The following is a 13,389-nucleotide window of genomic DNA, read 5'->3' as shown; positions in this document are numbered from 1 at the left end:
TGGAATTAAAAGGAGGTTATGGTGAAAAATAAAAATATTACCTTTTCATAGGTCAAATCAGTACTATCATATATTTCATGAAATTAAATTTCAAAATTCAAGGCTTTCTTCTATTAACAAGTTTCCCAATAAACTTTGGTTTTATTTATCTGTAGAACAGAATTGAGAAATGTGGACAATAAAAAATAATCCTTTCTCTCTTGAACATAAAATATAGTGAGGTGCATAACAATAGAGATTAGATGCCATTTAGAATTTACAATAAGATTGATTTTTTTAATGATATTAAATAAATTTGAAAAGGTCTGGAGCAATAACGTGTTAGGGCTAATTACTTTGTTAATTGACAATTATTCTCTTATTGTATACTATGATCAATCATGATTTATAATAAATGAAATTACAAAAGCTGAAGTAAATGCAAAATCTGATATGACTACGGATAAATTTATTGATTGAATCAATCGTCGGAAGCACAATAAAGGTATGGCGTCAATTTTAAAATGTACCACTATCTATATATCGCCCCCTATCGAAATTTCAAAAATACAAAATGGTACGTCACACTTATTTTAAAGAGAGAAATTGGTAGGCTGTTTTTCATTTAAATTGAATTAATCCTCTAGTAGCTGCAGACACAGCTCTTGAAATATCAAAAGGAAAATTTGGGTTGAATGAAACTTCATTTTGAAAGTAGTCTACCAACGTTTATATAATAACAAATAGTTTTTACTCAAAACTTCTGGAGAAATCAATCTGCAATGCTGTAATCTTTTGTGATGGTGATTCATATTAGAGAAAATGAGATAGATCGAGTCCACAGTATGATATAATTAGAGGATCACTAAAATATTTTACCATTTTCTTTCAGATATTAGTGAAAAGAACTAAAATATATATAAAAATCGTCTGTTTGAATGATATAAACATTATTGACATCTAGTTTTTCGGATAGATAAGCAGGGCACCAGAACCTCTTCTTTACCATAATGTTAATGCATGTTATAATAGCCATCCTTACAGTTAATACGAAAAAGGATCAAGAAACCTGTTAATGGAACATAGATCAAGGAGTTCCTGGTAAAGTAACCAATAAACAAAATGTATAACCTATTATGTCATGATTTTACCTTTTCCAAGTAATCGATGAACAATATACCGTGTGTATCTAGAAAACAAGGACAAAAAATGATTTAAGTAATTAGATTAACCTAATATTGCTACTGAGTGACACCTCTATAACTGTCCAGGTCTTGCTATCTAAGGCTATTAGTACCAACACGGCTTCCCCATTTTTAGACATTAAATCAGTGACTAGTTCGGACCCGTGCTGCTCCGCAGCAGTGACTATGTGGATAATTATAGCTTCGTCATAAAATCAATCAATACTTATGTTGTCAAAGGTATACAAAAAGTATCGGGGCACGGTCAAAAAATCAGCTATCATTTTTCACAATACTTCCTTCCAAACAACATTGGCTGTGCGTCGACCCTTTGGTTTAATCTCTACCTTGACATTTCTGAACGCTTTCCCACGTGATAGGGTTCCGCACATGCGCGCTGGTTACCTTCATTCTTCATTGTGTACGTTGTTTACTAAGTGATATATAAAATAACTAGCTTTTACCAGCGGCTTCGCCCGCATCGAATCCATTAAATAAGTATCAGAAATCATTATAATAGAAAAGAACGAACTCTGAAGCTATATTAGAACCTGAGATATAGATCTTTGAATGTAGAAAAATTGCCAAAAACCTACAAAAATCCATAACTCCACATTGAAGTCCGCGCCTAGCTCCTCTCCAACTCAACCGATTTAAGTATTTAAAAACTCAAAAGAAAGAAGGTGTTTCAGCGAGTGTTCTTAAACCAAAACGAACTCTGTAGCTATATTAGAACCTGAGATATAGATCTTTGAATGTAGAAAAATTGCCAAAAACCTACAAAAATCCATAACTCCACATTGAAGTCCGCGCCTAGCTCCTCTCCAACTCAACCGATTTAAGTATTTAAAAACTCAAAAGAAAGAAGGTGTTTCAGCGAGTGTTCTTAAACCAAAACGAACTCTGTAGCTATATTAGAACCTGAGATATAGATCTTTGAATGTAGAAAAATTGCCAAAAACCTACAAAAATCCATAACTCCACATTGAAGTCCGCGCCTAGCTCCTCTCCAACTCAACCGATTTAAGTATTTAAAAACTCAAAAGAAAGAAGGTGTTTCAGCGAGTGTTCTTAAACCAAAACGAACTCTGTAGCTATATTAGAACCTGAGATATAGATCTTTGAATGTAGAAAAATTGCCAAAAACCTACAAAAATCCATAACTCCACATTGAAGTCCGCGCCTAGCTCCTCTCCAACTCAACCGATTTAAGTATTTAAAAACTCAAAAGAAAGAAGGTGTTTCAGCGAGTGTTCTTAAACCAAAACGAACTCTGTAGCTATATTAGAACCTGAGATATAGATCTTTGAATGTAGAAAAATTGCCAAAAACCTACAAAAATCCATAACTCCACATTGAAGTCCGCGCCTAGCTCCTCTCCAACTCAACCGATTTAAGTATTTAAAAACTCAAAAGAAAGAAGGTGTTTCAGCGAGTGTTCTTAAACCAAAACGAACTCTGTAGCTATATTAGAACCTGAGATATAGATCTTTGAATGTAGAAAAATTGCCAAAAACCTACAAAAATCCATAACTCCACATTGAAGTCCGCGCCTAGCTCCTCTCCAACTCAACCGATTTAAGTGTTCAAAAACTCAAAAGAAAGAGGGTGTTTCAGCGAGTGTTCTTAAACTAAAACGAAGTCTCTATCTTGAATAGAACCTGAGATATTGAGGATAGAACGTGTGTATGTGAAAAGCTCCCATAAGTAATCTACAGAGGGAAATCGCATTTGAGTATAACTTGAAAATGGTGAAAATTAGATGAAATCCGATGGTTGATGGCTGATCTGTGCATCAATACCTTTCATTGAAAAGAAAATTTAACAAATCGGTTGGGTAGAACGCCTGAACGGACTCGGAATGGAAATCATCAATTTTTTTAATATTTAAGATTAGTGATCATTTAATTATGTTTTGACCATCTCTACGATTGGAGAGATATTTATTTTGTTCTTATTAAGAACCAACATATTTCAATAAATGTTGAAAAAGAAACCTTTAATATGATTTTTGATATATTTCATACAGATAATAATAATTTGAATATGAAGTACAGGGTGTTCCAAAATTATCATAATAAATTCATAACGTCGAACATAAACTGCAGCTAATAAAGTTTTTTTTCAATAGTTATAAGTGAAGATGTGGACACCACAACAGAAAGCTCAATGCGTGTCATGGTTCATAGAGACGAAATCAGAGACAAAGGTTCAACGGAACTTCAGGACAAAATTCCAAAGAGACCCACCATCCAGACTCTCCATCCTTGCATGGCAGACGAATTTCATGAGCACCGGATCAGTATTGCATAAAAGTGGAGCCGGACGACCCAGCACAAGTCCAGAAAATGTGGAGCGAATACGGCAAACCTTCCAGCACAATCCAAAAACTTCAATTCGTCAGGCTTTTCGAAATTCCAAATGCCTACAACCACAATCCACAGGTTTCTTCATAAACAGTTGCGTCTGTATGCCTATAAGGTGCAGTTGCTGCAGGCACTGTTACCAACAGATCGACCAAAACGTGTGAAATTTGCCGTAGACATGTAACAAAGTATTGAGCAAGTTGGGCTTATGCACAACAAAACCATTGGTCCTTTCTTCTTCATAGAAACTACAATTACTGGCTGCGTGTACCTGGATAAGCTTCAAAACTTTGCTCTTCTTCAGTTGGAAGAATTACAGCCAATTGTTTACTTTCAACAGGATGGTGCACCACCACGGCAGTTCAAGAACACCTCAACGAAACTTTTTCCAACCGATGGATTGGACGGGATGGCCCAATTCCATGGCCACTAAGGTCTCCCAACATAACACCCCTTGACTTCTTCTTGTGGGGTTATTTAAAGGACATTGTTTACCGGACACCAGTTAATGACATTTATGATTTGAAACGCCGCATTACACAAGGTTTTAGTACAATCACAGGCAACATATTACAGCGTACCTGGCTTGAAATTGATTACAAACTGGAAGTGCTTCTTTTAGCTTGCAGTTATAAAATTACCTTGGTAATGCTTAATAAATTCAGTTCTGTTAAACAGGGGTAACGTTTTTTTAAGCAGTTTTAAATTTTGCCCCTGGTGATGGAAGTCGAAATTCAGCATCCGACTCGGAAAAATGAACCTGTGTGAAGTTATCCACGGATTTTTACCATGGATTTTTACCGCGAATATTTTTTTACAAAAAACTGAACTTTTACGAAAAATGTGGATATAGGAGACATATACTGACATTATAATAGGCTACATAAATTGAAAATAAAAAAAATTACTCAACTATCAAGCAAAGCTCATTTAATTAGAAAACAATTAACCAAAAGTTGAGGTGTAATTATTTTTTATTAACGTCAAACAAATTTATTAAGCTACAAAATTTTCTCACAAAAAAAAATGGGATGTGGGTATTTTTTATAAAACCTAAGAAATAAGTTTACGTTTGAGCGCTGATGCGCATCATTCGTTTTGAAATGGAAGCCTCAAATTTATTTCAAATTTTCCATTGCAAATGACACTTGTGTATCAAATAAAAATTTTTATTTAATGGTATAGGTTTTGTGACTCTTGTCTTCTTACTTGATTTTGTATTTAAGTAATATTAGACCTTTCAGTCATACACGGAAGATTTTCTGTCAATAGGTTTCTTATTGAGTGTCTTTTGCAATTTGAAATAATTTTGGGTTTCGATTTTAAAACGATCAATACTTGACAGCGCTCAACCGTAAACTTTATCAATTTTTTTTGGCGTTATAAAAAATCAAAATTTTAGGAAAATTATTTTTTAATTAGGTGAATTTTATAGTAGTTGAATAATTTTAATTTTTGGATATTTAATAGTAATTTATACAAGTAACTTTTTTCACTCGTAGGAATTGCCGTCCTACTCGTGAAAAAAGTATTACTTTACTCACAAGTTTTATATAAAAATTTTTCTACGTCCGTAGACTTAAAAAAATTATTTTGTAACAGTAATATTAAAAGTACAACTGTGAGCATTATTAATTTGAAGTGAAAAAGAAGTTACATTACTACTTGAATTGACAACATTGACAACTAACGAGTTCAAAGAAATAACATCGTCTATAGTTGTATTAGTACTTATTAGATTATTGGTAGGATCGTGAACATTTACAATGTTGCTTGAAGTCGAACTAGTTGTTGAAATTTTCACTGCGGAATCCATTTTGTTTTTTATCGAGTCGTCTACGTAACCCTCCGCAACTGTATTGGATTTTCACCCACCGTGCCTTTTTAGTTGAATTATATCACCACCGGAATCCACTAATAGAGACACCGAAGAGCGTCAAAATGTATGCCCAATGTAGCTTTTTGGATTAGGTAAATTCAATGTTGCGATAAGCGAGGGAATTTTTGAAAAGATATTGATTCCTACAACTTGGCTTTTGCATTTTCCATTTCTATACTACAAAAAGAAATGATCTCTTTTGATATTTATGGGTCGTTGGTGTCTATATTTTTTATAAATGTTTACCAAGTTTAATCTATTATTAAATATTTCAACAATAACAGTAAATCGACGTTGAACATGAGTTTTTGCATCAGATACTGTGATAATTAAAACATTTTCGTTATTATTAATATCGTTACACTTCATTTTATGTAATTCCGTTCTCCGTAGAGCTTCTGTGATTCCGAATATTAAAGCAACCTGAAAGATGTTACAAATAATATCTAAGCTTACATCAAAATGTTTTGCTGTCATACCTTATGCGTGAGATAATAAGTGCCTTTCAGTTTTGAATAAGTCGACCAAAGTATTGAAGACTTTCACATTTTGGATTTAGTTTCAAAGTAAGCTAGTAACACTTTCCGTGGAGCTGTTTATGCCTTTTTTTGTACGCCACTCCATAAAAGAATTATATTCCTATACTGTTCCATGGATTTTTCAGGGAGAAGATTCATAGTCGGTGCAGTTATTGATTCAACAACATCTTCTGGTATGCAGTTTGAACTTTCTACGTTATTACTCTCCATCACTAATAATAATGCTACTCTCCTTTTAATTAGACACAAAACGGATTTTCTTGAACGAATATCAAGAAATAAAAGTGTTACTGTTTATCGAAAAAACCAATTGACATGAGAAAGAAAGCGTTCACAGTCCACTATTTTGATAAAACAATTTTTTAATCGCGTTACGGCACTTTTTTTCCCGCTTTTTGACCGATTCAGAAATTACATTTCTTATAAATGAAAATGAATGAAAAAAAACGTGAATATTATAAAAATATTTAAAGCGCTTAATCTTCAATTCATTTCAGTAATATTATGTAGCGTATTATAATTTATATTATGTCTCCTTTTTTCGCAAAGTTCAGTTTATTATGTGAAAAAATAATCGTGGTAGAGATCCGTGGATAAATTCACATAGGTACCAAAAGTCCTGTTAAGTTTAATTGCTTCAAGTAAAACATATTGTGAAGCATTTGGAAATATTACAATGGGCAACTTACCAATACATAATACTGATATGGAATGGTGCATCTCATCATGATGATCAATATGTACTAAAGTCTGTAATGCTTCCACTAAAATTGAGAAACTTAACGAAGCTAAAAAAACGCAACAAATTAACATAAATATAACATCGATTCTGGCCCAGCCAAATGTATTTTTTAGCTTCTTTTCTTGATTGGACGTAGTTACGGACGTTTTGGATTTTTCCTTATCCTGGCATTTCGTAGACTTAGAAGAAGTTAGTTCTTCGCCTACGTTTTCGGAGACGCTCGATCCTTTCTTCATATTGAACACTTGTGTTGGAGTATTTTTGGCATACTGAAATGAAAAACCTTATTTCTTCAGTAATACTATATAGTATTCTTTTTATAGTGTAAAAATTTAAACATACGAGGTGTGATTGAAAAAGGTGAATGAACTTCTATAGCACATATTTTATTTAGTATGTCTCATCCTTTCGTGTGTTAAAACTGGTAGTAACAAGTTTGAAGCTGTTTCGTTCTGTCACTTAAGTGAAATAGTATTTGCAGTATCTGTCGTGAAATATGAATATTAAACATTAACATTAAACTTCATATCAAGTTACAAAAAAGTGGTAAAGAGGTTCAATTCTTTGTATGGTGATAATAAAATAACTTTCAAAATTGCTTAGAATTAGTAAGTAGTAAGTGATATGCGCGATTTAAAATTAACTCACTTAACGACTAAGGATACTACAGTAAATGTTTTAAGTAGAGCAACTGTAATTTTCTTATTTTAAAAGTTAGTCTGGAACTTTTTTGAAAAGACGAGATGACAACTCGCAGTGCCATAACACTGTATGTCTTTCTATCTGTCCATATCATAGTTTCGTTTTAATACCATTTCTGTAGTGAGAACGCCAATTTAATTTTTTTATTTTATTTTCTGTAGTAATAACCCAAGGACATTGATAATTGTTCGAAAAAATTTTATAACAGATTTCGAAAGCTTGTTGCTTGGATACAAACCGATGCTGTATGCCTATAAGCGACAAGCTTGAGGAAGTTTTCATAAAATTTTTGACCATTTATCGCTCGAGAGTTATTCATATAGAAAATTTTATAGATTACATATAGGTAGCTAATTATAGAAATATACAGAGCTAAAACAATTTATTTAACGGCGCAATTAACAAAAGAACAATTAGAAAAGTTAAGATCCAGACGTGTTAGTTTCCGTAACTGATGGAGACGTATGCTGTTAATAATTTTATTATGATGTTCTTCGTCAATATTGTGCTACATGAAGTAGAGTTATATTAAGTTAGCATTATTGTGCACCTTAATTTTTATCAGCTCTTGCTCTTTTATACCACTTTTGGCCAATCGACTAACCGCAGTCGATCTATTGGTGTGATTAGTGATTTTTTTCCTTAGTATTCAAGCCAATCGCTTCCGCAGACGTTTTCTCTAATTTTGAATCGTATTTCTTCCAATAGGATTCCTAGTGACGATTTATTCTTAGAAATAATCTGTTGATTTTAAAATTTTGCCCCTTTTTTGATATCAAGTTATTAAAAAATCTGGATGACAAACCTTGTTGTTTTCTATTAAAAAAATTGCTTTCAATACACCTTCGGAAATTAACTCGATCTGTTACAGATATTTGATTCGATACAAAAAAGTCAGTCTAGCAAGCAACAACCTCGCCAAGCTAATTGTGTGTGTGTGAGCTTTCGTCTTATAGAATCGCGGGCAGCTTGCCCTTGTTGAAATTCAACAATTTGAATAACAACTTTCATTTCTTTGTAATATTTTTCTTGTGACAGCTTACTTGTTAGGTTACACATGATTTTGACCGTAGTTTCTTTAAACTCTGTACCATCTTTTCTTGTAAATCCTTCCGCCGAAGGATTTCCTTCTAATTGATACTTTCTATCATTGCAAATATCCATGAAAGATTTCCATATAATTTTTTTACTGTAAACGATATTTTTAGTGATGTTTGATTATAAAATATCATTAATACTCTCGTCAGTATTACAACCAAATCGTAACATTTTGAAATTTAAATAAAGTGCTCCGCTTCGCCCTAGATCCAGAAAAGTTAGTAATACATGTGATGATAAACCAAATGCGGAAGAAGAAATTGACAAAATGAAATCGTTTAGTAACAGTGCAGTGTTTTCTTACAAGACAAGAGTGGAAGGCAAAGAATATCCAGTATATTTTAAGACGTTTTTAAGCATATTTGGTGTTACTAGAGGGAGAGTACAGACTACAAAATAATCTTTTGCTTCAAGGTAAATCACCATACGATAGAAGAAAAAGAAAATACCGGCGCCTGTAGCGAATTTGATAAAAACCCATATCCAGTTATTCAAAGTTCAGCAATCACATTATTCAAGACGAAAAAATCGAAACAGATTATACCTTCCAGAAACACTTCCTGTCAAAGCAATGTATAAAATGTTTTTAGAAAGTTTCATACTCGTATCAAACTAACTACTCGTAACTCAAACTACAAAGCATATTGGTCAGTTTTCACAACATCATTTAATATTAAGTTTGGACTGCCGAGATCTGACACGTGTACCATTTGTGATATATTTATATCAAAACTAAATTTATACACTGGCTCAGAAGAACGTGTTAGTATCGAAACAGAAAAAATATTCATCTATATAAGACTGACAAATTGTATGATATAAAAAGGCAATGGAAACTTAAAGCAAAGCAAGTCCTTATTATGTGCTTATCGTTTGATTATATGCAAAATTTGCCATTGTCCCACATTTAAACTGATAATGTTTTTTTGCCAGACAGCTCTGGTGCTAAGTTAGTGTACGATGAAACTGTTGGAAAGAAAGGCTAGAATGATGTTACTTCTTTGTTGTTGCAATATTTTAATAGGGCAGATATAAGCAACAAAGACTTAGTGTTGTTTAGTGATGGATGCTCGGGGCAAAATAAAAATTATTTCATGATTACATTCCTTTATGCCTTAATTCACATTTTCAAAATAAAATCAGTAAGAGGGGTTAAAATAACTGCTGAAGTAGAATATATATTAACTAAGCAATCTTACACAGGTGCCTGGGAAACAATACATCTGCGAAACCGGTAGAAGCTTGGTACCGAGATAACATTAAAGCCACTGTATCAAGGTGAGATTCAAATCAAACACCAGAAGCTAGGTTTTCTACGAAATCTTGCTAAATGCCTTAAAGTTTCCGAGAATGTCCACTATTATCTCAATCTGCAATCAAACCTTGCTCAGCCCAGCACCAGTACTAGTACTGGACTTGAAGTTGAAATAGACAACGAAGACAATAGCAGTGGCGCAGAAGATTGAACAATGATGCCGATTTTCTTCGTAGTTATTACAACTTAACATTGTTTAAAAATAAACATTCTTTTAACCTTGTGCATACTGAAATCCTCAGTTCCATAGAAATTCCCATAAAAACAACAATTGTCTATAAAAAAAGGAAAAACTACGTTGTTATTTGAAATATTACCAAAATTTTTATTAGTTTTTTTTTGGTCGACATTCGCTAATTATAAAATAAAATATGTTTTACACAATAAAAAACCAAATTAAGCAGAACGTTGGGCGTTCCCAAAAAAGTCAAAAACTGGACTGTGGTGGTTTTTGTAAGAAACGCCTCAATTATTTCCCTATTGTGATTATATTTAATAAGTAAAATTGAACATATTCTAAATTAATGTGTAAGATATTAATGTACATAAATCTGATTAATAAAAACTACAAATAATTAATATGATGATTTCTTCTCAAAGTTATACTTATATCATATAGAGTATTTATGAAATTATATTTTTAACACTTTGCAGTATTTATTAGGTAAAACTTAAAATTATTACGTAAAACTTGAAGCTTTGAAAAATAAAATGGTATATGCTTTGACATTACTTAAGTAACAAAAATGAAATGAACGGACAGTTTTTTGAAGAAAGCTTATTATTGGGCCTTACTATCATCATTGGACAGAGTTAAAATCATTGTTTTTTTACTCTATCCTACTCTGAAAACTTTCTTAAGCATTACGAAAAAAATATAATGAAAGTTAGAGCCCTTAACATTAATATTAAGACACCTATAACAACGATTGACGTTTTTTACAATAATCTGATTTTTCATGTGAGAATCACAAACCACACGGCTCTGGGAAGAATTTTAGTTCTTTAGTGATAGTTTATTCTATGATTTTTTGGTAAATTATACATAAAAACGTACTCTACCTAAGTTTTGCGATGTCTTTTTCGTGAAAATCTCTCGTCTTGTCACGTAACCATTTACGCATGAAGGATTCTATCTCCGTATAGCTTTCGAGTCGCCGAATCCGTAAGTCTCTCTTTCAGTGCATCAAATAAATAAATGGTCGCATAGGAACAAATCGGGATTATAAGGAGGGTTTCCCAATGTTTCCATCGTAAGCTGAGCTATATGCCATCTGGCGCACTACGAATTGGAATGTTGCGTCGTTTTGATCTATACACAGATGTTTTTTAGGAGGTTACTATAATATACACCCCACAAAAATGATCTTATCACTCATTATTTTTTAAATATCTTAGATGTGTTGCCTGTTTTTCGAATTTTATTATTATTACGAATTAAAACACCAATAGATACGCGTTTTGCTACATTTATTTTATATCAGTTTAATCTACAGAGGACAAAACATAGAAAATATCAAAAAAATTGTACAAAACATATATACGAAAAAATGAACGGTGCTTAAACTAAAACCAGCCAATGAATTTCTAATAGCGTGTGTTGCAGCCCCTCGCTCTAATTACAGCTTCCATTCTGGTTCTTTTTCTTCTAAACAGGTTCTGGACGTATCCTTGCGGCATGTTTTCCCAGAAGTTAAAAAGAACATTTTGAAGATCATTTAGTGTTCTTATTGGTGCCGGATGTTGTTGAATTTGCCATCCTAGATGGTCTCAGACATGCTCTATTGAGTTAAGGTCCGGGCTACGTGCAGGCCAATTCAGGGTGGGTATCTCGACCTCTTCTAAGTACTGCCGAACCACTCTAGCAGCGTGTGGACGAGCATTATCGTGCATTAGCACAGAGTTGTCACCGATATGAGACATATAGGGTACTATATGGGGTTCTAGGATATTGGTTATGTACTTGTCAGCATTTAGTATTCAATCATTCACTTGTACTAATTCCGTGCGACCCTCGAAAGAAATTCCTCCCCAAACCATGATAGAGCCACTACCAAAGATTTCAGTTTGACAAAAATTAGCGTGATCGTGCCCTTCACCACGTTGCCTATATACTGGTACACGCCTATCTGATGAATACAGAGAAAATCTTGATTCGTCCGTGATTAAAATATTGGACCAATCTTGAATATTCCAATTTGTGTGCTCTCGAGCAAATTCTAATCTTGATACTCGATGTTCTTTGGTAAGACGTGAACCTCTAGCTGGCTCTCTGGCTCGTATACCTGCTTCTCTCAGCCTATTTCGAACTGTTTGTAGGCTTATTACGAGCAGTCAACAGATCTGTTTGCAGCCTTCGAGCGGTGGTATGCCTAATTCTTAACGCCGTTAACCTCAAATAACGATCATCTACTACCGAAGTTACCCTTCCGCGGCCTTCTCCGGGTCTTCTGGTTAGCTGCCCTGCCATCTTGTATGAGCGCGATGATTCCAGCAGCTTCTTCATTCTTCACATGTCTTGTTAAACGTTGAGGCACATAATAAATTTAAATTTTCACTATACAATAACACAATTTGCTTAGAAAGTTCTCGATCTCAATGCAGACTCCAAGACAGAAATGATTTACTCGAGCATTTTTGCTTCCAAAAAATTTTTGTCAAATTGTGATATATATAAGAAACTAAAAATATCTGTTAAGTTGATACATATTCAAATAGTCCCAAAAAACTGAAATTAAGTTTTAAATATATCGTAAAATACCAATGATTCGATAATTTTTGTGGTCTGTATATTTCGCGTCCACAGTTGGTGTGTAAATCAACCGCATTTACTCCTCTCATGTCCTAAAGCACAGTACATAACACCTTCTTCGCTGATAGTGTAACCTTCACTTTAACTGGCACGCCTTCGTCTTCCTTCGTCGACTACATAGACGCGCGTTTACTCTCTGGAATATAGTGGTGTACCCAAGCCAGGTCTGTGGTTAATATTCGGTGCGATAAATTTTTTCCTCCCTCTTCATACTGTTGTAGGAGACACGTCTAAAGTGCCCAGAGTGAATATTGCTCAAAATTCAAAAGTAACCAAGTCATTCATGAATTATTTGCTCAATATTACCTACGCTAATGCCCACTTCTTTAGCCATATTGCGTTGATCTTCCCAAATGTGTTGTTCTATAGCGTTGACGTTATCATCGGTAACACTTGTTCTGGGGCGAAGCGCATGTGGCAAGCTGAACACCATCTCGGCCTTTTAGGAAGGCGGAACACTATTCATACATTTAAGTCTTGAAGAGGCACTCATCCCCGCATCACTCGAGTAATTTTTCATAAATTTCTGCAGATTTTACATTATCTTTAACCAAAAAACGAATGATAATGCGTTGCGCAACTGGCACTGGTATATCCTTTTCGCTCATGGCTATAAGTACGTAGACTAAAAAGCGAGGATACGCGGTCCCAGTTGTTCACTACGCTTCGTAACAGAGCAGTCTAAATCTACTTTTACGAGACTACATTTTTCGCGCGCTAAATCAAAACTTCTAGTTTACATTTGAGCCACCCTCGTATTGACTTGTGCGGTA

The 13,389-nt window shown here is 33.8% G+C and overlaps 1 protein-coding gene across 3 annotated transcripts in view; it reads right to left on the bottom strand.

Moving 5' to 3' along the window:
* The window catches only part of LOC130897001 (uncharacterized), an 85,345-nt gene that overhangs the window by 25,948 nt on the left and 46,008 nt on the right, over positions 1 to 13,389 (bottom strand). For all 3 annotated transcript variants that reach the window (XM_057805460.1, XM_057805462.1, XM_057805461.1), the window contains exon 3: positions 6,637 to 6,958. In XM_057805460.1, coding sequence (XP_057661443.1) covers positions 6,637 to 6,958 — 322 coding nt within the window. The remainder of the gene's footprint in view (positions 1 to 6,636; positions 6,959 to 13,389) is intronic.

Source organism: Diorhabda carinulata, chromosome 8 (genome assembly GCF_026250575.1).
Source record: "Diorhabda carinulata isolate Delta chromosome 8, icDioCari1.1, whole genome shotgun sequence".
Taxonomy (NCBI): Eukaryota; Metazoa; Arthropoda; class Insecta; order Coleoptera; family Chrysomelidae; genus Diorhabda; species Diorhabda carinulata.
Note: the sequence above shows the minus strand (reverse complement) of the source record. Positions and strands in the feature narration are given on the sequence as shown.